We start from the raw sequence: 21,383 nt of genomic DNA on the forward strand, positions 1-21,383 counted from the left end.
TGCATGCTCATCCTAGTAACAGCATTGTTAGCAAACTAATATCAATGGAACAGTACAGAACCAAAGTCTCTGATAAAATGTTTCAAAACTTATTTTCTGGAATGGCTCCAATGAAGTGAACAAATATTACCTGGAAAAAGTATTAATCAACGTAACAAGTTTAACATAACTTCGCTTACCCTCAGACACTTCAGTGGTCTTGGATAACTGCTCTAGTTCCCAACCCAAATGTAATGATTCATCCATGCTCTGTTTCTGAGCCATTTCAAGGGTGAGGTTTTCTTCCATTAACTCCTCAATACGCTTTCTATCTGTGTCACGCACCTTAATTGAAAAAGCAGACGTCAAACGAATCTAAGTAGCACTTTGTAGTTGAGGGATAGATTATGAACTAAATTAGAATGTAAAGATGTTTGTACAAAGACGCATTATATTTATAATTAATGAAATATCCATAATACATTTTACAATATGCACTTCCTGTCTAGTTTATATATATTATACAGAACATATCCAATTTTTGAGTGGATGAAGTAAAGACACCAATGTGACTAAGATATTATTTTATTAGCAAATATTTCATTTATACTACAAATTCATAGAACACACGCCTCTGGTTCAAAGAGGTTCAATTTGCTGACAGGAATTGTCCTTTTCCTGATATTTGTATAATGCTACTTACGTCACAGTCATCATGCTAGGATATTGTTTTTATTTACAAGCATTTCCCAAGTTGCGAACAGGTTCCATTTTGGAGTCCATTCGCAAGTTGATTTGTACCCATACTGCAGCACAATGCAAAGCAAATATTCGTTAGTACAGGAAATGTTCATATGTTAAGTCTTTAAAATTACATTTTGTATGGGACCATGTTTAAAAACACGTGCTCTTAAGTCGAATGTTTGTCAGTCTAAACTTCCTTTAATACAAACTGTAAGATCGTAAGACAAATAGGATAATAATAAATAAGAATAATAGGCCATATGCTCAACCAATAAGTGCATGCCTGATCTGATTGTCACCGTACCTCTACTTTTTGCCTATTCCTCATAACCCTCGATTCCCCTTTCCCCTCTCCTACATTTCCATTATGAAATATTTAGTGGGAAAGGCAAGATTCTAGCTATGGGTGGAAAATAAGGGGAATAAATGGCCTAAGGGAACTTGGCAACAGAAATAAGTGAACAACAAAGCTCTGAGAGGAGAAAAATTATATAAAGTTCAAAGACTCATTAGAACTAAAAGTGAAGCATATTTAAGATTAAATTTCTAAAACTGCAAAAAATTAAATAACATTTGATAAATAAATTAAAATAAAACTTGCCCACAGGTTCAAAGAATTAAATTATAAATATGAAATTAATATAGTGTTACAACATGGAAGGTCGAACCCCTCTGTTAATTAAACCAAACACCCAGAAAAGCTCACCTCACTTCGTAATCTGTTAAAATGTGAGTGATGGAAAACTCCGAAATCCTACTATTTAAAGAATAAATTATCAATTTATTTTTCTAACTCAAATAGTGAACAATAAACAAAACTATTCACAACTCCAAGCCCCCTTTCTCTTAACTGCTTACTATCTGACTCCAACTCTATAACACTACGCTGTTCCAATTAGACACTTATTAAAATTATATTAACTTAATCTCAAAACCACAGTCTATCATCTTCTATGTCTCCACTTCCTGCTGCTGATCTTCCTGGATCATCTTCTTTCTTTTTACTGAGAGTATGTTTCACTTGAAAAGGTACCTTTGATAGAGAGAGTGTTTTCTCATTTCTTTGAGAACAAGATGTTAGATTGGCAGTTAGCTCTATGGTAGTTTTTTTTTTTCTCTCTCTCTCTCTCTCTGTGGCAGGTGCTGTCTGGCCAATTTTCAATATGGTCCATATTCTTATACCCCATCATCAGATTGTCTCATTGGTCCAATGTTGACAAAACAATAAATTCAAACTCGATTGGATTTTAGTATCCTGGAGCATAATTTAAACTGATAGGTTAAATTCGAATTGTTGTCAAAACAGCAATCAAAGCACAGTTATGTATTTCACAGCCAAATGTTACATATTTTCAATTTTCCAGTGCATTCTGGGACGGCCATCTAGTCATACACAGAGGAAGCTCGATTATCCGAAGGACATGGGCAGGGAGTATTTCGTTCGGGTAATCAAATGTCAGATAAGATAGTTTAGCCAAGCAGTGGAACCTTGCGTTCTTGTCCGGACAATCCGAAATTCAAATAATTGAGGTTCCTTCTGTATACAGGTGTTTGTAATCTTTCAGTTCAGAACAGCACTCTCTCTCTCTCTCTTTTAAAGGTATAGTACATGCCTTCAATTTCACAACAATAGATAGAACATGCCACCTAGAGAGAGGCCCATGAAAGTGGACAGAGACAAGTAGTAGTGATACCTAAACAGGAGTGTTTATTAACAGCCACAACTGGGTAACTACGCATGGGCGCTAATTCTGAAACAGGCAAGCATACAATTTCAAAGACAAAATGGATGCAATTTTGAAAGAGTGTTCATGAATGGAGATGGAGGAGGATGAGGAGGAATCATCCAGAGTGGGGACAGGGGTCAGCTTAGGACCCAGGAGCATCACCCCCACAACCCCCCTCCCGACTCTTCTATCCCTTTCTTCTAGCTCTTCCCCCCCCATCCCCACCCCTCTACCAGGTGTCTATCTATCCCAGGTTCTGGGCTACATTGCACCCCACCCCACCGCCGCCCCAGAATTATATATGCATGCATGATTTAAAGTAGCACATAGTGCACATGCACTGGCGTCAGCAAGCACAGACGATCTAAAACTGGAAGGCTTGAAAGATGGGTAAAAGGTCAAGTATAATGGCATCCGAGTTGAAAATAATTTTCATTGAGAAGAGAATCAAGGTCAATTCCCTGAATGGTGGGACTATCTTACGCTGAAAGATTGGAGCACTGGGCTTGTATACGCTTAAGTTTAGAAGGCTGAGAGGGGATCTGATTGAGACGTATAAGATTATTAGAGGATTGGACACTCTGGAGGCAGGAAACATGTTTCCGCTGATGGGCGAGTCCCGAACTAGAGGACACAGTTTAAAAATAAGGGGTAGGCCACTTAGAACAGAGTTGCGGAGAAACTACTTCACCCAGAGAGTGGTAGGTGTATGGCATACTCTGCCCTAGAGGGCTGTGGAGGCCAAGTCTCTGGATACTTTCAAGAAAGATTTGGATAGAGCTCTTAAGGATAGTGGAATCAAGGGTTACGGGGATAAGGCAGGAACAGAATATTGATTGAGGATGATCAGCCATGATCATAATGAATGGTGATGCTGGCTCGAAGGGCAGAATGGCCTACTCCTGCATCTATTGTCGATTGTCTATATTGACGAACCGACAAGGAAGTGAATGAAAGCCACATTCTTATTGAATAACAGTGTAGATTAATTAGGTCAAACGGTGTATTACTGCTCCTAATTCACTGATGATATCTGGTGAATTGTCAATTAAAAAAAAAAATCAGCATTCCTTGCTTTCTGCCTTTAGATTTCCTACTAGGACTTTGTCCCCTAAGCCTGAGGATTGAGGATCTATCACCTTGATGTTCTGACCATCGCTATGACTTCAACCTTCTCAGTGCAACTGAGGCTTTGTGCCCACCATTTATTTAATACTTCTTATAAACTCAACCCAATCCTAAATCATTTGCATTAATGAAGTATTTATGAAATGTATTTAGTTATACAATACAAGAAAGTTGGAGATGGGAAAGACTTACTGGGTAAAAGGAAGGATAATGGGGCATTGCTTTGTTGAAATGCCTTGCCTACTGGTCACATCCTAACTATGCTGTCCTTATTGAAAACTAAGCCAATTTGAAATCCATAGTAACATCCAAATCCCCTCTCACCTCTGTTACTGTGGCTGATAAAAAAATTGGTAAAAAAGTAATATTTGGAAGTGAACATCCTATTCACACTGGTCATTTTGATGTATACCATGTCAGACCAATATGTCATTCTGAAGATGGATCACTGGACTGAAGTGTGATTTCTCTTCACAATTGCTACCACACCTGCTGAGATTTTTCATCAATTTCTATTTTTGTTTCAGATTTCCAATATCTGTGGTTCTCTCAGCTTTTTGACTCAATTGCCAGTTTTGCTGTTTTTTGTCCTACTGGGTTATTCTGTGTACTGGCAACCATATATAACGTATGGGCATTTGATTCACCTCTTCACTTTTCCATCAAAAATTAAGCAACTCTCACTTCACAATATTGAAACCTTTTATCCACTGACAACTTTGCAAGTGTCTTCCTGTACTTTGGCATAGTCGTTCAGATATTCAGCTACACCCCAAGTTAGTGTCAGCTACAAATTTCAACAAGATTACCTCTGTTCTAGAGTTCAAATTATTACCATAAACGGAAAGCATTTATTCCAATAAGAGTTCCCATGTTCTGTCAGCCAGAGAAGTTTAATATTGTGTAGAGTTTAATAAAACTGTAGATTTTATAATCTGTAGCTATCTTCCAATCTATCTTGTTATCTTGTCATTATTTCAAGGTCATGTGATAAGATTATCATTTGGTTTGTATAATTCTATATACTGAGCACAATATCACCGAAATTCAAGTCATTCTCTATCGATTAAATCTACTAATCCTTTATTTTTTCGATCTCATTTTTCCAAGAAGTTTAGCATCCACACACAAACAGAACACCACCACCAGAGTTCTTTCTGTCAATCATGTGATCTGTCATAAGCAAGATCTCTTAATACATACATGCAACTAATGCATATTTAACAAACAATCCTGCAAGAAATTACACCTACCATCTCCATATCATGTAATTTAGCCATTAACTGCAGATTCTCTTTCTCGAATTCATGCAATTTGTCACAACGTGCTCGGGCTCCCTCAAGCTGGTCTTCCAACATTATTTTTGTCTCTAACAAGATTTTGTTATCTTCTTTTAACTCCTGAAAGTTTTAAATACTAAAAATATTAAGATATTCTACTGCAGAAAGAAATATTAACTGGCATTTATTCTATAGCACAACATACCTCAGTTCTTGCTTTGTAAAATTCTATGTCATGCAGTCGATCTTTGTACCGTATAACTTCACTTTCAAGCTTTTCAACTTTAATTGCTTTTTCACGCAATGAATCAAGTTCATCCCGATATGCCCTAGCAGAACGAGCATCTGACTGAAGTTGCAGGTTCTGGGAAGTAGATAGTTAATTTCAGAACACAGTAGTGAAAACAATTATTTTATGCAAGTCATGAGCAAGTTTTCATAACATAAAGACTAAAGTGGCTAAATTAACAATAATCTATAGCCAGAAGGTTTCAATTTCATGTTTTAACGAGAAATTTTAGTATACTATGACAAGATTGGGAAAATTTTAATTTCTGTTAAATAATGCTACACAGCAAAAGTACATGAATTTTGGAAACCGACAATTCATATTCCAAGAATACAATGCTTATACTAATTACAGGAGAAAGTGAGAACTGCAGATGCTGGAGATCAGAGCTGAAAATGTGTTGCTGGAAAAGCGCATTCCTGAAGAAGGGGTCATGCCCGAAACGTCGATTCTCCTGCTCCCTCCTGGATGCTGCCTGACCTGCTGCGCTTTTCCAGCAACACATTTTCAGCTCTTATACTAATTACAGTTCATTTACAGTGGCACACAGTTAATCTGGAAATTACATTTGTACCACATACACACCTCTTGCTGAAGTCTTTTTACTTCAACTTCCATCTGTTCCACCTCCTGTTTATAATCCAACAATTGCTCGGTTTTCTCCTCCCTCAAAATAAAAGAATTTAAAACTTAAAACAAAATGAAGACTGCATTATTTATAAATGGTCACAGAACAGATTACAATGCTGATACATCTCCAACAAATCTGTAAAATTCTGTACGTGAACATTGTAAAAATAAAAATGCCAAACATGTTTAACATATGCTTTCGTAACTGAACTGTGAAACAAAAATGGATTGTGTATTATGGACCATGAACTCCTTATAAGTTTTTTAAGCCACGTCTTTCTGCTCTCAATTGCTCTGAAGTGCACTGCCATTTTTTTCTATGTTCAATTTGCTTCATGTCCTTTTGACTTTGTAATATCCGAGTTCAGCAATACACCAACACACTGTTTCATGAGAAAGAAACTTTGATAACAGAAATAACAGCTTATTTCCCACAATATACTATAATTTAGAAAAGATTCTAACCAAAATAGATCAAATAACCTTTGTGTTCAACAATATATTAGTGTTCAGCCTTATCTTGCATACAAGACTACATATTTGGCTGTTCAGTGAAAAGCTTAAATGTTTTTGTATGAAAATGGCCAATCCTCTCAAGAACAACAAAGGATGCCTTCAGTTGCCAACAGTAAGCTGAATTAAACTTTCAGGTCATCCAATGTTGGGTAGGTAGATGGTTAGAGACGAAACTGCCTCAGGGCTTGTGAAACAAGCAGAGATGGAATTAATTGTCAGTTGCGTACTTCCACCTGGACGAAACTGTCCCGGGTAACCTGTTTAAGGAAGAAGAATCGACATCTGGGATATGAGACACAAAAAAAGCAGAAGCCATTTCAGACAAAGTAATGCATAAAATTTAAGTACTAGACATCATTATCATGAAGGCCCATTATAGAAGAAGACATTCAAGGCAGATGTAGAGATTGAAATAGAGTCATAGAGATGTACATCATGGAAATAAACCCTTCAGTCCAACCCGTCCATGCCGACCAGATATCCCAACCCAATCTAGTCCCACCTGCCAGCACCCGGCCCATATCCCTCCAAACCCTTCATATTCATATACGCATCCAAATGCCTCTTAAATGTTGCAATTGTACCAGACTCCACCATATCCTCTGGCAGCTCATTCCATACACTTATCACCCTCCGCGTGAAAAAGTTGCCCCTTAGGTCTCTTTTATATCTTTCCCCTCTCACCCTAAACCTATGACCTCTAGTTCTGGCCTCCCCGACCCCAGGGAAAAGACTTTGCCTATTTATCCTATCCATACCCCTCATAATTTTGTAAACCTCTATAAGGTCACCCCTCAGCCTCCGACACTCCAGGGAAAACAGACCCAGCCTGTTAAGACTCTCCCCATAGCTCAAATCTTCCAACCCTGGCAACAACCTTGTAAATCTTTTCTGAACCCTTTCAAGTTTCACAACATCTTTCCGATTGGAAGGAGATCAGAATTGCAAGCAATATTCCAACAGTGGCCTAACCAATGTCCTGTACAGCCGCAACATGACTTCCCAACTCCTGTACTCAATACTCTGACCAATAAAACAAAGCATACCAAATGCCTTCCTCACTATCCTATCTACCTGCAAGTATACCAAATGTCACCTTCACTATTCTGTCTACCTGCAACTCCACTTTCAAGGAGCTATGAATCTGCACTCCAAGGTCTCTTTGTTCAGCAACACTCCCTAGGACCTTACCATTAAGTGTATAAGTCCTGCTAGGATTTGCTTTCCCAAAATGCAGCACCTCGCATTTATCTGAATTAAACTCCATCTGCCACTTCTCAGCCCATTGGCCCATCTGGTCCAGATCCTGTTGTAATCTGAGGTAACCCTCTTCACTGCTAATAACAAAGTCAGCATTTATTGCCAAATCCCCTTGCCTGGGAAGGTGATGGTGAGCAGCATTCTTTAACTTAGAGCTGCCTGCTAAAGGTGTTCCCACAGTGCTATCAGAGGGAGTTTCAGGATTTTAACCCAGTGATTATGAAGGAATAGCAATAGATTTTCAGTTCAGGATGATGGGGGACTTGGAGAGGAACTTGCAGGTACTGGTGTCTCCATGATCCTGCTGCCCTTGTTCTTACAGCAGGTAGAGGACATGCATTTGGAATGCGCTACCAAACTGAGACATGATGATTTGACACAATGCATCTTATAAATGCTACATACTGCTAATCAATTATGAGGTGGTGATGTAAGGTGAACTGATCAAGCAGGTTACTTCATCTTGCTTTGTGTCACGCCTCAAGTGCAGTTTGAAGCTGCACGTATTCCCTCACTCATTTGACTTCTATCTTGTAGATTGTGGAAAAACTTCAGTGGAGGTAAACGATAAGTCTCACCACAGGTCGGTGAATTTCTAACCTGTTTTGTCATCACAGCATGGATGTGGTTCAATCCAGTTTATGGTTAATAGTGACCCTCAGTATGTTGACTGAGGGAAATTGAATGATGGTAGTACTACTGAATGTTAAAGAAAGATGGTTGACGAAGCAAGATGGCGGAGATTTTGTAGAACTGCTGTGGACATCTCTGCCTAACAGCCAAGGCATACCGGTGCATTTTGCCATCCCTGGCCAACTTATGTGGTGGAATTAATAGTTTAAAACCTTACAGAACACATATTTGTTAATATTTGGGAGTGGAAAGGATGCCAAAGGGAAAAGGAGCAAACAAGCAGCAGCAGGGAGGACACTGCCCTGCAGCATCAGGCATTCCAGAGACTGCAGCAACAGCAACATCTCCTGAACCGCGCCCCCTCCCGGGGACCTGACAGACTCTCAGGAATTGGCTGTGGCGATGGAGAGACTTAGCTTGAAAGTTGCGGCTGCGATTGAGGAAATCCGTGAGGAGATTTGTGCCCAGGTCCAACCTATCACATCCATGCTGCAGAAGCATGAGCAGGAGATCCAGGGCCTCGGAGAGAATGAAGGAGGTGGAGGGTCAAACCAAGGCCTCAAAAGCTGCGATGGAATCCTCATCCAGTCGGATCCAGGTGCTGGAGCGAGAGGTGCGGGCCTTGCGAAACCATATCGACGACCTTGAAAATCAAGGTTGGAGGATAAATCTCCAAATAGTCCGGCCCCCTGAAGGTGAGCAGCCACTCAGTTTCTTTGAAAGCTGGCTGCCAAAGGTTTTGGGCCTTCACACAGAGTCCAGCAGGCTTCAGATTGAAAGAGCATATCGGGTTACAGTGCACAGGTCAGGCCCAGTGCAGCGCCCCCGTTCTGTCCTTGTGCACTTCCAGTCACATAAGGACAAGTTAAAAAGTCATAGAAGCTTCTTGATCCCTGGGAAAAGATCTGCAGGCACTGCTGTACAAGGGGTCAAAAATCATGTTTTTCCAGGATTTTTCAACAGCTGTAATTCGAAAGAGGAAGTCCTTCGATGAAGTTAAAAAGAGGCTGAGGAACCTGAGCATCCAGTACTCCATGATATACCCCGCAGTACTTCGTTTCAGCCACAAGGACTCAGTTTATACATTTGAATCGGCAGATAAAAACTTTGTGGACACTTTAAAAATAGACGGATTGGCCTGAAGAATATGGTTAATGTTTGTTCTTTTTTCTATCTTTCCCCATGTTTTCCCTTTTTTTTTTATTCCTTTCTTTCTTCCTAATAATTTCCTTTTTGGAAAGGGGGAAAAAGAATTTGGAATAAGTTGTTCCTATTTTTTTTAATAACCGGATTTTCTGATGGGAAATTTTGTCGATGTTCTTTGGTGTCTCTCCCCCTCTTTATTTTTATTTGTTCTGCTTCTCTTTTGGTCACAAGTAGGGGTGACATGAAGCCAGGGATGGGTGGAGTGCTCATTCTGACTTGGTCTTTTTTTTCCTGTTGAGTTAAGGATCATCTCCTTGTTTTTTTTTCTGGCCTAAGGCTGGGGCACAGTCCGGGTTTGAAGTAGCTGTGAAAGACAGGATGGGTAGGGTAAGTGCCCCCTATGGGCAGGGGGAAGAGTCTTCCATTCTAGGTTCTATAGTTGGTTTTATTTGTAGTTTTTTGGTAGTAATAGTTGTTTATAGTTATGATAGAGTAGTTTTTGTGTATATAGATTTTCAATTCTATGAGTTTATTTACTTATGCTCGACCCTTTGTAAGCAGGGTTCTCTCTCAGAGGGGTTCAAGGGTCTCTGAAAGGGGATATGGCTAAGTGTCTTATTAAATGGTGCACCTGGAACATTAAGGGAAGTCATTCACCTATTAAAAGGAAAAAAGTGCTTTCTAGCCTTAAGAGAGAAAGGGTTGATTTGCTTTGTGCAGGAAACCCATCTTGATGATGGGGAACACCTGAAATTACAACAGGGGGGTTATGACCGGGTATTCTTTTCATCCTTTACTACTAAAAATAGGGGAGTGGCGGTACTTATCCAGAAAAATCTTCCATTCACATTGTTAGAGCAGATGAATGATGAGCAGGGACGGTTTGTGATACTTAAAGCCCTGATACATGGGGAGAAATACGGCATTTTAAATGTCTACTGTCCTCCGGTGCATCCCCTCAAATTTTTGATTAGTGCTTTCTCTAAGTTGAGTGCTTTTGGAACACGGCACATTATTATAGGGGGGGATTTTAATTGTCTTTTGGATCCGACAGTGGACAGGATGTCTTGTGGGTCCCCAACTATTTCTTCGCAGGCCAAGCAGGTGGTTGACTTATGCGAGGAGTTGGGGCTGGTGGATATTTGGAGATGTCTTCACCCTACAGGCAGGGACTTCACCTTTTTTTCCAACCCACATAAATGTCACACGAGGATTGACCTCTTTCTGGCTCCCTCGGCCCTTCTGGATTCGATTATGAGTTGTAAAATTGGGAATATAGCTATCTCTGATCACGTGGCAGTATATTTGGAGGTTAAGGCCAAGAGTGAAGGGCTAGGTTTGCGACACTGGCGTTTGGACCCTTTTCTCCTTAAGCATTCCAAATTTTGTGGAATACTTTTTGAAGGAGTTTCAGGAATTCTTGACTATCAACTCAGGCACGGCTAGTAGTCCGCCCATGCTATGGGAGACTGCTAAGGCCTTTGCTAGGGGATTAGCTATTTCCTATTTGACTAGCCAGAAATGACAGAAGGAGGAACAGCAGCGTCTACTTGAGACGCAGTTGAAAGCCGCGGAGGCAGCACATTTTGTGCGGCCTTCAGTGACTAAGCTACAGCGGATCACGGCTCTTTGGGCTGCCTTGAATTCAATACTGACACAAAATGCAAAGAAAGAACTTGCTTTTGCTAGACAGAGGCTGTTCGAATATTGGGATAGGCCAGGGAAGTATTTAGCGTACCTGACTAGGAAAAAGCGTGCTCACCAATCCATTACTGCAATCAGAGACAGCACTGGGGTCCTTACATACGATGCTAAAAAGATTAATGGGGCTTTTCAGAGCTTTACTCTAAATTGTATCAGTCTGAAGGCTGCAAAGATAGGAGGGCTAAAATGGAGACCTTTTTTTGAGAACCTGGACATCTCAGGGGTAACCTTGGAACAGGTCTCTCTCCTTAATGCCCCCTTAACAGTTCAGAAAATACAGGAGGCAGCTAGGCAACTTCAAAGTGGGAAAGCGCCTGGCCCTGATGGTCTAGTTTTATATGGAGTTTATAGGGATTCTATCAGAGCAAATGTTGGAGATGTACAGTCATGCCTATATGCATGAATGCCTACCACCATCTTTGAGAGAAGCTAATATTTCCTTAATTCTTAAGAAGGGGAAGCTTCCTGAGGATTGTGCCTCATACAGGCCCATTTCTCTATTAAATTCAGATTTTAAGATTCTGTCCAAGATCCTGGCGCTGAGATTGGAAAGGGTGTTGCCTAATATTGTTAAAGAGGACCAGACAGGCTTTATAAGGGGCCATAGGTCCTCTAATAATATTAGAAAGTTGCTGAATGTGGTCCAAGTTTGTCAGCAACGATCGATTCAGGGGTTGGTGATTTCCTTAGATGCAGAGAAGCATTTGACCGGGTTGAATGGCCACATCTTTATGTCTTAGAACAGTTTGGGGTGGGTGGAGGTTTTATATCGCCACCCTCTGGCCATGTTCATCACCAACTGGGTGAAGTCTGGGAACTTTACGATTGGTGGGGTAGTCGGCAAGGCTGCCCCCTCTCACCGCTGTTGTTTACATTGGTGATTGGCCTTTGTTGGAGGTTCTTTCATCAGAATATCCATATAACCACTCCGGAAGTGGGATCAAAGACACACAAGATTACACTGTATGCGGATGATGTCCTTCTGTTTTTATTGAACCCAATGACCTCTGTACTCTATTTGATACAATGTATCTATTCATTTGGGGCTATTTCAGGATATAAGATTAATTTTGCAAAATCAGAGGCTATGCCTTTGGGGAACCTTAAGGATGTGCCAGAAGTTGAAGGTGGCCCTAAGTTCCCTTTTAAGTGGTCACGGGCAAGATTCTGGTACCTAGGCATTTTTATTACCCCCAAGTTTGATCTGTTATTTCGGACTGAATTTGTTCACTTGCTCGATAATATTAGGTGAGATCTCCAGAGATGGGAGGCTCTTCCAATTTCATGGCTGGGCCGAATATCTCTCATTAAGAAGAATGTTGTTCCTCATTTGCTTTATCCTATGCTCCCTATAATGTTTCCCCGGTCAACCCTGCGGAAGCTTATGGGTTGGTTTGGTTCCTTGGTCTGGCATCGTGGGCGGCGCCTCATCTAAATCATTAAATTGCAGTTGCCTCAAGGAGGGGGAGGAGTTGATTTCCCAGACATCAGAAGGTATCAATTGAGTTCCCTGCTGTCCTTTGTCTGCAGTTGGGTAGGTAACAATCCAGGCTCAATATGGCCGGATATTGAGGCCTCCCAAGCAAAGTGCCCTCTTATTAACCGGTTGTTCATGGATAAGATGAGGACAGTTTTGGACCACTGCCAGAACCCCATTGTCATTAGTACAGTCAGGGCTTGGAGGGCGATACATCAGAGTAAGGGTTGTTTATCCAAGACTTCGCCACTTACACCTATAGTTGGCATGCCAGGGTTCCGACCAGGGATGACGGACTCAGGGTTCAAACTATGGGCAGCGAGAGGAGTTTCTAATTTGGGAGACTTGTTTGAGGGGGAGGTTACGATGTCTTCTGAGCAACTGAGGTGCAAATACGGGTTACCCAGCAGAGATCTTTTCCGTTTTTTTCAGGTTAGGGATTTCATCAGAAGATGACTACGCTTCTCACTAAGCCCTATAAGCCCGATACAGAGAGGTTGTTGCTACGTTCCACAAGCACCCTTTCGTTTAGTGCCCGCTATCGTCTGCTGGGTGGCAGGGCCTGGCAGGATATTAACCAGTTATGTGAGCTCTGGGAGCAAGAGCTAGGAGTTGAGATCTCTTCTGAAACATGGGAGAACATATGTGAGAATGCTTGAAAGATCTCAATCTATAACAGGACATGCGCTACGCAGTTTAAAGTGCTGCACAGTGTTCATCTGGCACCAGACCGTCTGGCAAAGTTTAAAAAAGGGCATCTTCTGTGTGCCCCAAATGTAAAATAAGTTTAGGTACTCTTACCCATTGCTTCTGGACATGCGACAGGCTCCGTGTTTACCGGAGCGCTGTGGCGGGAGAGAGGGTATTGAGGACTGAAGTCAAAGTAGATCCGGTATCTCTCCTCTTAGGTCTACCGAATTTACCATCTTTAGATAGGCATGGGAAGAAACTATTTAATATTCTTGCATACTGTGCACGAAAAAGTATTCTGATGAATTGGGTGTCTGAGAACCCGCTGGGATGGCAGAAGTTAATTATGGAACACATTCCCTTGGACGTTTTTACAAACATGGTGCACCACAAAACAGACCATTTTTATAAAGACATGGCAGCCCTACTGGAGTTATTTGGAAACAGATTTGTCAGTTGTCTTAACTAGGGCATTGGTTTAACCAGGATGGTTAGATTTGTCAAGCTCTGGGCCCTAGAGGGGTCGCCTGAGTTAATACGGGTATATATACAATGCTTCCGTTCCTCTGTTTGGGAGCTTTACACCGAGCATAGCTGTTCTGTAATTTGTTTTTTTTTGCTTTTCTTTGCACAGTGTTCGGGTTTGTTTTGTATTAGAGGGTAGGTTAATACTTAGGAGACAGTAGTTGTATTGTTTTTGAGTTTGTTTTCTTTTTATTATACTGGTATTTGTTATTGATTGTATTTTTCAATAATTTTATATGTTTGTAAAGTTTAAAAAAATTTGCTAATAAGTATATTTACAAAAAAAAGATGGTTTGACGTTATCTTCCTAGAGATGATCATAACCTAGTAACCGTGTAACATCAAAATTACTTATTGCTCATCAGCCTAAGCCCAAATATTGTCCAAGTCTTGCTGTAATTGACCACTTTCGTCCTCATCAACTGAAGCATAAATGGAATACAACGTTGAAAATGTTAAGAAAGTGCGCTAATGACTGCATATTAATGACTTTATCTGAGATAATTGGCAAACATCTGCAAGAGTTGGGCTTCAGACCCTGTTTTGAAGAAGTCCTGAGTCTGATATCATTGTGCTCCACCGTTCAAAATCATCTTTATTTTTCTTAGGTTTAACTGTAGCCATTTCAGAGTAACCAGTGACTGCTATTGACTTTAATTCAATGAAGGCTTCTATCGGTCTTGATCAGAAAAATTCTGCACTGATGCCAACAACAGTCACTCCCATCTTAAACAAAAACAGAAATAACTGGACGTGAAACATTAACTGTGCATTGTCTCCACAGATGCTGTCTGTTAAGTTTTTCCAGCAATTTCAGTTCTTGTTTTGGATTTCCAGCATCTGCATTTTTTTGTTTAGTGTTTAACTCTCATCTTAACCTTTGAATTCAGCTCTCTTGCACCTTGGCTATAAGTAAGGTCTGGAGCTAACTGGCCCCATTGAAACCCAAACATTGGAGACTAAGTTATTGACAAGAAAACACTGCTATCACTTTGCATATTTCTAACCTTAAGGCTAACATAAAAATACATTCATGTATGCACAAAAGCCTAGTAAGGGCTTTAAACCTGGCTAAAGATTAAATTGATTAAAGGAAGAAATGTATAAAGTGGCAAAAAAGAAAAGTCTGAGGATTTTGGACCATCTTAAAATTCTGCAAAGGAGAATCAAAACAAAAACAAGTCATTAAAAATGAGCTGTAAATGTTACTAGATTGCAAAAAGGAAAAGATTAATAAAAACAAATGAGAGCCCATTACAAGAGCAATGAAGAGAATGTACAAAAGCAAATAAGGAAATGGCAGAGAAACGAAGCAAATATTGTCTGTCTGTCTTCATGGGTGAGAATACTAAAAGCTCCCAAAAATAATGGAATACCTAGACATTAATGTGCTTGAGGAGTCATAAGTAAATAAATGTACTAGAGAAATTAATGGGACTTAAAACTGATAAATCCTCAAACTATTTTCCAGAGTGTTGAAAAAGGTGGTTGTGAAAATTGGTGATCAAATTGCAAAATTGTACAGACTTTTAACTAGCCACTGCAAATTGGAAGATGTCAAATATAACACCACTATAAATACATTAGCTTCATATCAAACATTGGGAAATGCAAGGATTTATAACAAAGGATGTGATAACAGAACTTTTCAAAAATAATAGTGGGATTTGCAGGGTCATTATGGATTTCTGAACAGGAAATCATGTTTAATAAATCTTGGAATTTTTTGAAAAGATGACCAGCAGAGTAGGTAAAGTGAATTAGTGATTGTGGTCGATTTAGATTGTCAGGAAACGTTTGATAAGATCCCACACAAATGGTTAGTAAACAAAAATTAGAGCACATTAAATTGGGGAGAACATACTGATACATTTTGAGATCTGGTTAACGGACAAAAAGCAGAGAATAGGTGTCATGTTTTGTCTTACATCAAATATGGAATATACATTTAAGAGACAGCATGATGTCATTACCATACCATCATTTCTGACCTATTGGAATAAAGGTTTCTGTCTCCCATCTTACAGAGCTCTGTCCTCTTGCACACTAATGTATGACAAGAATTTTACTATAGTACATGTGAATTGCTTAGCTTGACGCCAGATACACAAAGTGCCTGTGATTCTAATGATACTAAGTGCTGTAGTTAAAGTTCACTGAATTCCTCAGCACAACATGGTCAATGTCTCAATCGTATACAGTATTAAGGTAGTTAACATAAGCATCACATCATGATAAATGAAGACCATCAGTTATCACACCTCATGTCATGATAGCAGCAAGCAACAGAACTACTTATAAAAGAATCCTCATTGAAGATTAAGAAGTCCTGGATCAAAGCATTCAGATGACCAACAAAAGGTCCTCTACAACTTCAAGAAAGAAATGTTTCAGCCAGCTTCCTGACATGAAAGTTAAGATACAGCAGTTAAAAGAAAACAAAATTAGTAGCTAAAAGGGTTCCTACTGACTGAAAAGCAACCATGGCAGTTACAGGACACTGTCAGTTTAACAACTGAGCCCTCCCGTTTTAAAAAAAAACATTTTTAAAGCATTAAAAAAGTGAAGTTCTAACCCTAGTGAAGCTTCCATCTATGCAGTGGCCAGTTGCTTCTACAGTTTTTTTACTTTAATGCCACGCCAGTGCTGGTGTGACATCATCCATATTTGGCGCAAACTCCCTCTAGCGGCTGAAACCTGCTACTACAGGTCTTTATCCCAAAGCTACAGCGCAACACTCACCAAAACTATTATTGAGGACACAAACATGAAATAAAATAGAAGGAAATGAAATAATAAAAGGACATAACAGCAAACAAAATAAAAGCAAGGAATAAACAAATCCTCAGAGTACAACGGGATCCTGATCAGATGGGCCAATGGACCGAGGAGTGGCAGATGGGCGTTTAATTTAGACAAATGTGAGGTACCACATTTTGGAAAGGCAAATCAGGGCAGGACTTATACACTAAATAATAAGGTCCTGGGGAGTGTTGCTGACAAATACTTAGAGTGCAGATTCATAGTTCCTTGAAAGTGGTGTCCACAGGATAGTGAAAGTGGTGTTTGGTATGCTCGCCTTTATTGGTCAGTGCATTGAGTACAGGAGTTGCAGCTGAATAGGACATTGGTTAGGCCACTTTTAGAATACTGCCTATAATTCTGGTCTCCCTGCTATACGAAGGAGGTTTTGAAAGTTGACGGTTCAGAAAGATTTACAAGGATGTTGCCAAGGTTGGATGGTTTGAACTATAGGGAAAGGCTGAATAGGCGGAGGCTGTTTTCCCTGAAGCAGAGGCTCAGGGGTGTCCATACAAAAGTTTATAAAATCATGAAGGGCATGAATAGGGTGAATAGACAGGGTTGGGGAGTCCAAAACTAGAGGGCACAGGTTTAGGGCAAGAGGGGAAAGATTTTAAAGGGACTAAAGGAACAACGTTTTTACGCAGAGGGTGGTGCGTGTATAGAATGAGCTGCCAAACGAAGTGGTGGAAGCTGGTACAATTGCCACATTAAAAATACATTTGGATGGGTATATGAATAGGAAGTATTCCTATCAAATTTGAGCAAATGGGACTAGATTAATTTAGGACATCTGGTGAGCATGGATGAGTTGGAGCGAAGGGTCTGTTTCATGCTATACGGCTCTATGACTCTAAATCTGCGCTCCACTGTTATGGATTAGGCCAGACCCCCTCAAAACATTTAAAGAAAGTAGCCTAACTTTGCTCATTGTTTTAAGCAGGTGTAAGGCGGATGTCCCAGGAGTGATGCAGCTGGCCCAACCACTTAGTTTTAAACAAAACAAAAGTTATTTGCAAGAGTACCAAATGAAACAAACAGGACAGAACAGAATACAGAATAACTGAACCTATCCGAAAACCCAATACAGTCTTCCAACTTAATTATGCTGTTCTAAATACTTGCAACAATCCCCATAAATACCCCTTTACAAAAAAAAAGGACAAATCCAACAGTGTCTTACAGGAGAGATGCCAAAGAGGGAGGATCAGCATGGACCTGCCTCTTTGGGTCCAGCAGTTTCACAACTGACTGACTGCTTTCAGTGAACAGCCATACTGCTAAAATCCAAACCAAAGTAAAGCTGAGCTGGCAGAACTGGCCACTCCCCTTTCATTGTACAAGTGTTTTTTGTCTGTTAGCTATCATCAATTAAGCCCTAATACCCTTCAAACCAAGACTTTTCAGAATCACTGATTTTACGATCTCTGAAAAAAAGCCAAGAACAGCATAGCCTTGTTAAAGGAGCAGCATCATCACAACTCCAATAAAACAATACACCTTCAACAGGAAATGGATAACAAAATTTTGATCATGGATTTGGCAAGAGTGACATCTGCATTGATCGAGCTATTTAAACAGAACTGCAGCTATACTTCACAGATCAAGCCACAAATTATCCTGACGGGAGAGCTCTGAAAATCGTACAAGGCGGGACTTCACAGAATAATTCTATCTGAATATGTTAAAAAATATCCAGCAAAAGTGCAGATAATACTCTTGTTCTGACTCATGCAGTCAGTTCTGACTCATGCAGTTTGCCCACCTACAAAGAAGTTATCTGGTGTTTCTTCACATCTGCAAATCACATGGCACCAATAGGACACTGGGCACACACATGCACACAGGAAGTCTGGTTTCAAACTCAAACTCACAACAAAACCAGCATGATTCCACAACGTTGGCAACACAAAGTCATCCAAATGTATAAAAACATAATAAAGTCAGCAGCCAACGAGCCAAAAATCAACTTTTCATATGGTCAACCTCACACACCACATTGATGTAAAAGACAGTTAATAGTTTTTACTACAAGCATGCTACGGTCCCAAAAGACAGGTCAACACACCCTGAAAGCCAGAATTGATACAGGAGCTAGTCCAAACATGTTATCATTACACATCCTAAAAGACATGTACTTCAACAAGTGGTGCCCAAAGTACAATTACACTGCAGCGCTAACACGCTTAGATTTCCAAAATATTCTGCTGTCCAGATGTGGTAAGAATAACAGTATGTACAGAACTCAGCATTGTAACTATTCATCAGATTCAAAGCACACCCATAAAAAGGTAGAACAGACTAAGTTTGACAACTGAATCGACCAATGATCTCAAAAATTGAACTAAGACCATCTTAACACAATCGGCAATTCGAATTTAAGTTTCATACAACATTGCATCTCAAGGACAATGCAAACTCATTTATTGATGCTCCAGGGTGCACATTCAGGAGAAGCTTGAAGTGAAACTGAATGAGATGGGGCCAGGTGATATCACTCAGAAGGTTGACTATCACACGTACCGGTTAGCTCCATCGCTAGTTTTAAAGAAATATGGCACCATAAAAATTATGTCTAGATCTGTTGGCTCAATTTCTCACATAAAATAACAACCACTGTAAGAATTACATTGAGATTTCCAGCACCAGTTTTAAAACTAGGTGCAAAGCATGGTTATTAGTCTATCCTTCCAGCAGAAATCTTCCAATGCTGTTTCCAATGATTACCATTTGGACAATTAGTAGGCCAAGACATATTCCAAAAGCAAATGGACAGGATTATTGAAAATGTATCTGGTTGTGTTTGCATCACTGACAATATCATGGTCGAGGGTCAGACAAAGACAGAACATGATCACCTTTTGAGGACAGCAGTGTATCAACATGTTGTGTCAGGTTAATATCAGCCAGATAAATCTTTTCTGGTCAATTTATTCTGCTCAGAGTCTGAGCCAATCCAAACAACAAACATCGAGGATATTAAACAAATGCCACCATACAGAATAAGGAGGTTCTGCAATGTTGCTTTGGATTTTACAATTTCCTTTTGCCATATACTTCTAAGCGAGTTTTGAGAACATTTGGAGCTCAGGTTGAGGTTTTGGATGTAAGTTTGCTCGCTGAGCTGGAAAGTTCATTTTCAGACTTTTTGTCACCATACTAGGTAACATCAGTGAGCCTCCAGTGAAGCAGCGGTGGTATGGCCACTTTTTATTTGTGTGTTCAGGTTTCTAGGGTTGGTGATGTAACTTCCTATGGTGATGGCATTTCCTGTTCTTTTTCTCAGGGAGTGGAAAATGGGATCCAAGTCAATGTGTTTGTTGATAAGAGTTCCAGTTGGAATACCATGTTTCTAGGAAATTTTGTGCATGTTTGTTGTTGTTTTCCTCTTTTGTGAATTTTATGCTGGTAAGGATATTATGGATGGTCTTGAAGGTTTCCTCTAATTTATTTCATTTATTGATGACAAAGGTGTCATCCAAGTAGTGGACCCAAAGTTTGGGTTGGATGGTTGGCAGAGCTGTTTGTTCAAGTCTCTGCATTACTACCTTTGCTTAGAACCCCGATATATCAGAGATCCCATGGGTATTCTGTTGGTTTGTCTGTAGGGTTTGTTATTGAAATGAAGTGAGTAGTAAAGCATAGGTCCACTAGCTTGACGATGTTGACTTTGTTCAAGAAGTTGGTGATGTTTGCTGTATGTGTCTTTGGTTCTTTGGTGTAATCAGTGTTTCTTTGGCCAGGTTGATGTTGATGAATGTAAACAGGGCTGTTATGTCAAAGAAAACCATTACTTCATCCTCTATCTTGGCGTCTTTGATGGTGTTCAGCAATTCTCGCAAGACCACCTAACACACTAGCAAGGTTCTGCTTGCATCCTGAATTGCAAAGACAATCCTCTCGCGGTAAACACTTTCTTACATTTCTCTCCCATCTCCTCAACCTTCACTTCCAACAATAAGTGCAGAAATGTTTAAAATTCCTTCTCCACCATCATCCTACCAGGCCAAACTTTCTCTAAAGTTTGCATCTTCTCACGTCACTCTCATTTTTTCCCCAAGTCCATTCTGTGTTCATCTTGTCCATGAAACTCATCTCTTGATCTTTTGTTCCTATTCGTAGAAAATTGTTTATCTAGTACTTAGATGAAATACCATCTTTGTGGGAACATCCTCGCCCAGAAGATCAATGAATAGAATTTAGTCAAGTGACACAAGAGCAAAGAGGCAGTTAACATGACCTTGAAAAAGGTCCTAACAGATAAATAAACTGGAAATATCATAACTTGTAGTCAAATAAAAAGAAGTGACTGAGAAAATAGATCAAGTTTTTAGGGAATGAACAGAGGAAAGGAAGATTTTGATTAAAAGGAGTGTGTAGTGGAACGAAGCAAGATGCTTAAAGGAGGAATTCAAAATGGTGTTATGCTTCAGGACTGACAGTTGGTTAGTGTTCAATTGGTAACTAAAGGGAGGACTAGTGCTGGCCAGCCAACTGGAGAGAAACTGGGAAAAAATAGAGAAACAAAGTGAACTGGCTTTGACTGGACAGATTGCAGTTTTGTTTTCAAAGCTGCTGGACTGAGAGCTGTCTTTTGGTTTTGCTCTCTCTAGTTATTCTCCAATTAGCAACTTCTTGCAAGTTCTGAGAAAAGAATCCCAACCATAAGAAGTAAATGTCTCAAGGATCTGTGGAAATTGTTTGCATTGACCAATTACTTCAGAATTCAAGCAAGATACATAGTCCTACATGCCTGTAAAACCACCCCAAAGAATTTCATAAAGACCTGGTATTCATCATTGAAACAGTTACTGAACTGGTGAATTATGATTTTAAAAATTGTTTCCCTTAAT

At 39.9% G+C, this 21,383-nt stretch overlaps 1 protein-coding gene across 11 annotated transcripts in view; it reads right to left on the minus strand.

The window, feature by feature from the left end:
- Positions 1-21,383, minus strand: part of ccdc88ab (coiled-coil and HOOK domain protein 88ab) — a 399,202-nt gene that overhangs the window by 235,631 nt on the left and 142,188 nt on the right. For all 11 annotated transcript variants that reach the window (XM_043696005.2, XM_043696000.2, XM_043696008.2 and 8 more), the window contains exons 9-12: positions 5,733-5,814; positions 5,064-5,222; positions 4,832-4,978; positions 180-324 (exon numbers count right to left, since the gene is read on the minus strand). In XM_043696005.2, coding sequence (XP_043551940.1) covers positions 180-324; positions 4,832-4,978; positions 5,064-5,222; positions 5,733-5,814 — 533 coding nt within the window. The remainder of the gene's footprint in view (positions 1-179; positions 325-4,831; positions 4,979-5,063; positions 5,223-5,732; positions 5,815-21,383) is intronic.

The sequence above is a fragment of the Chiloscyllium plagiosum genome, unplaced genomic scaffold (assembly GCF_037043375.1).
Source record: "Chiloscyllium plagiosum isolate Xiang-an unplaced genomic scaffold, Cpla_swu_hap1 HiC_scaffold_10, whole genome shotgun sequence".
NCBI classification, from domain to species: Eukaryota; Metazoa; Chordata; class Chondrichthyes; order Orectolobiformes; family Hemiscylliidae; genus Chiloscyllium; species Chiloscyllium plagiosum.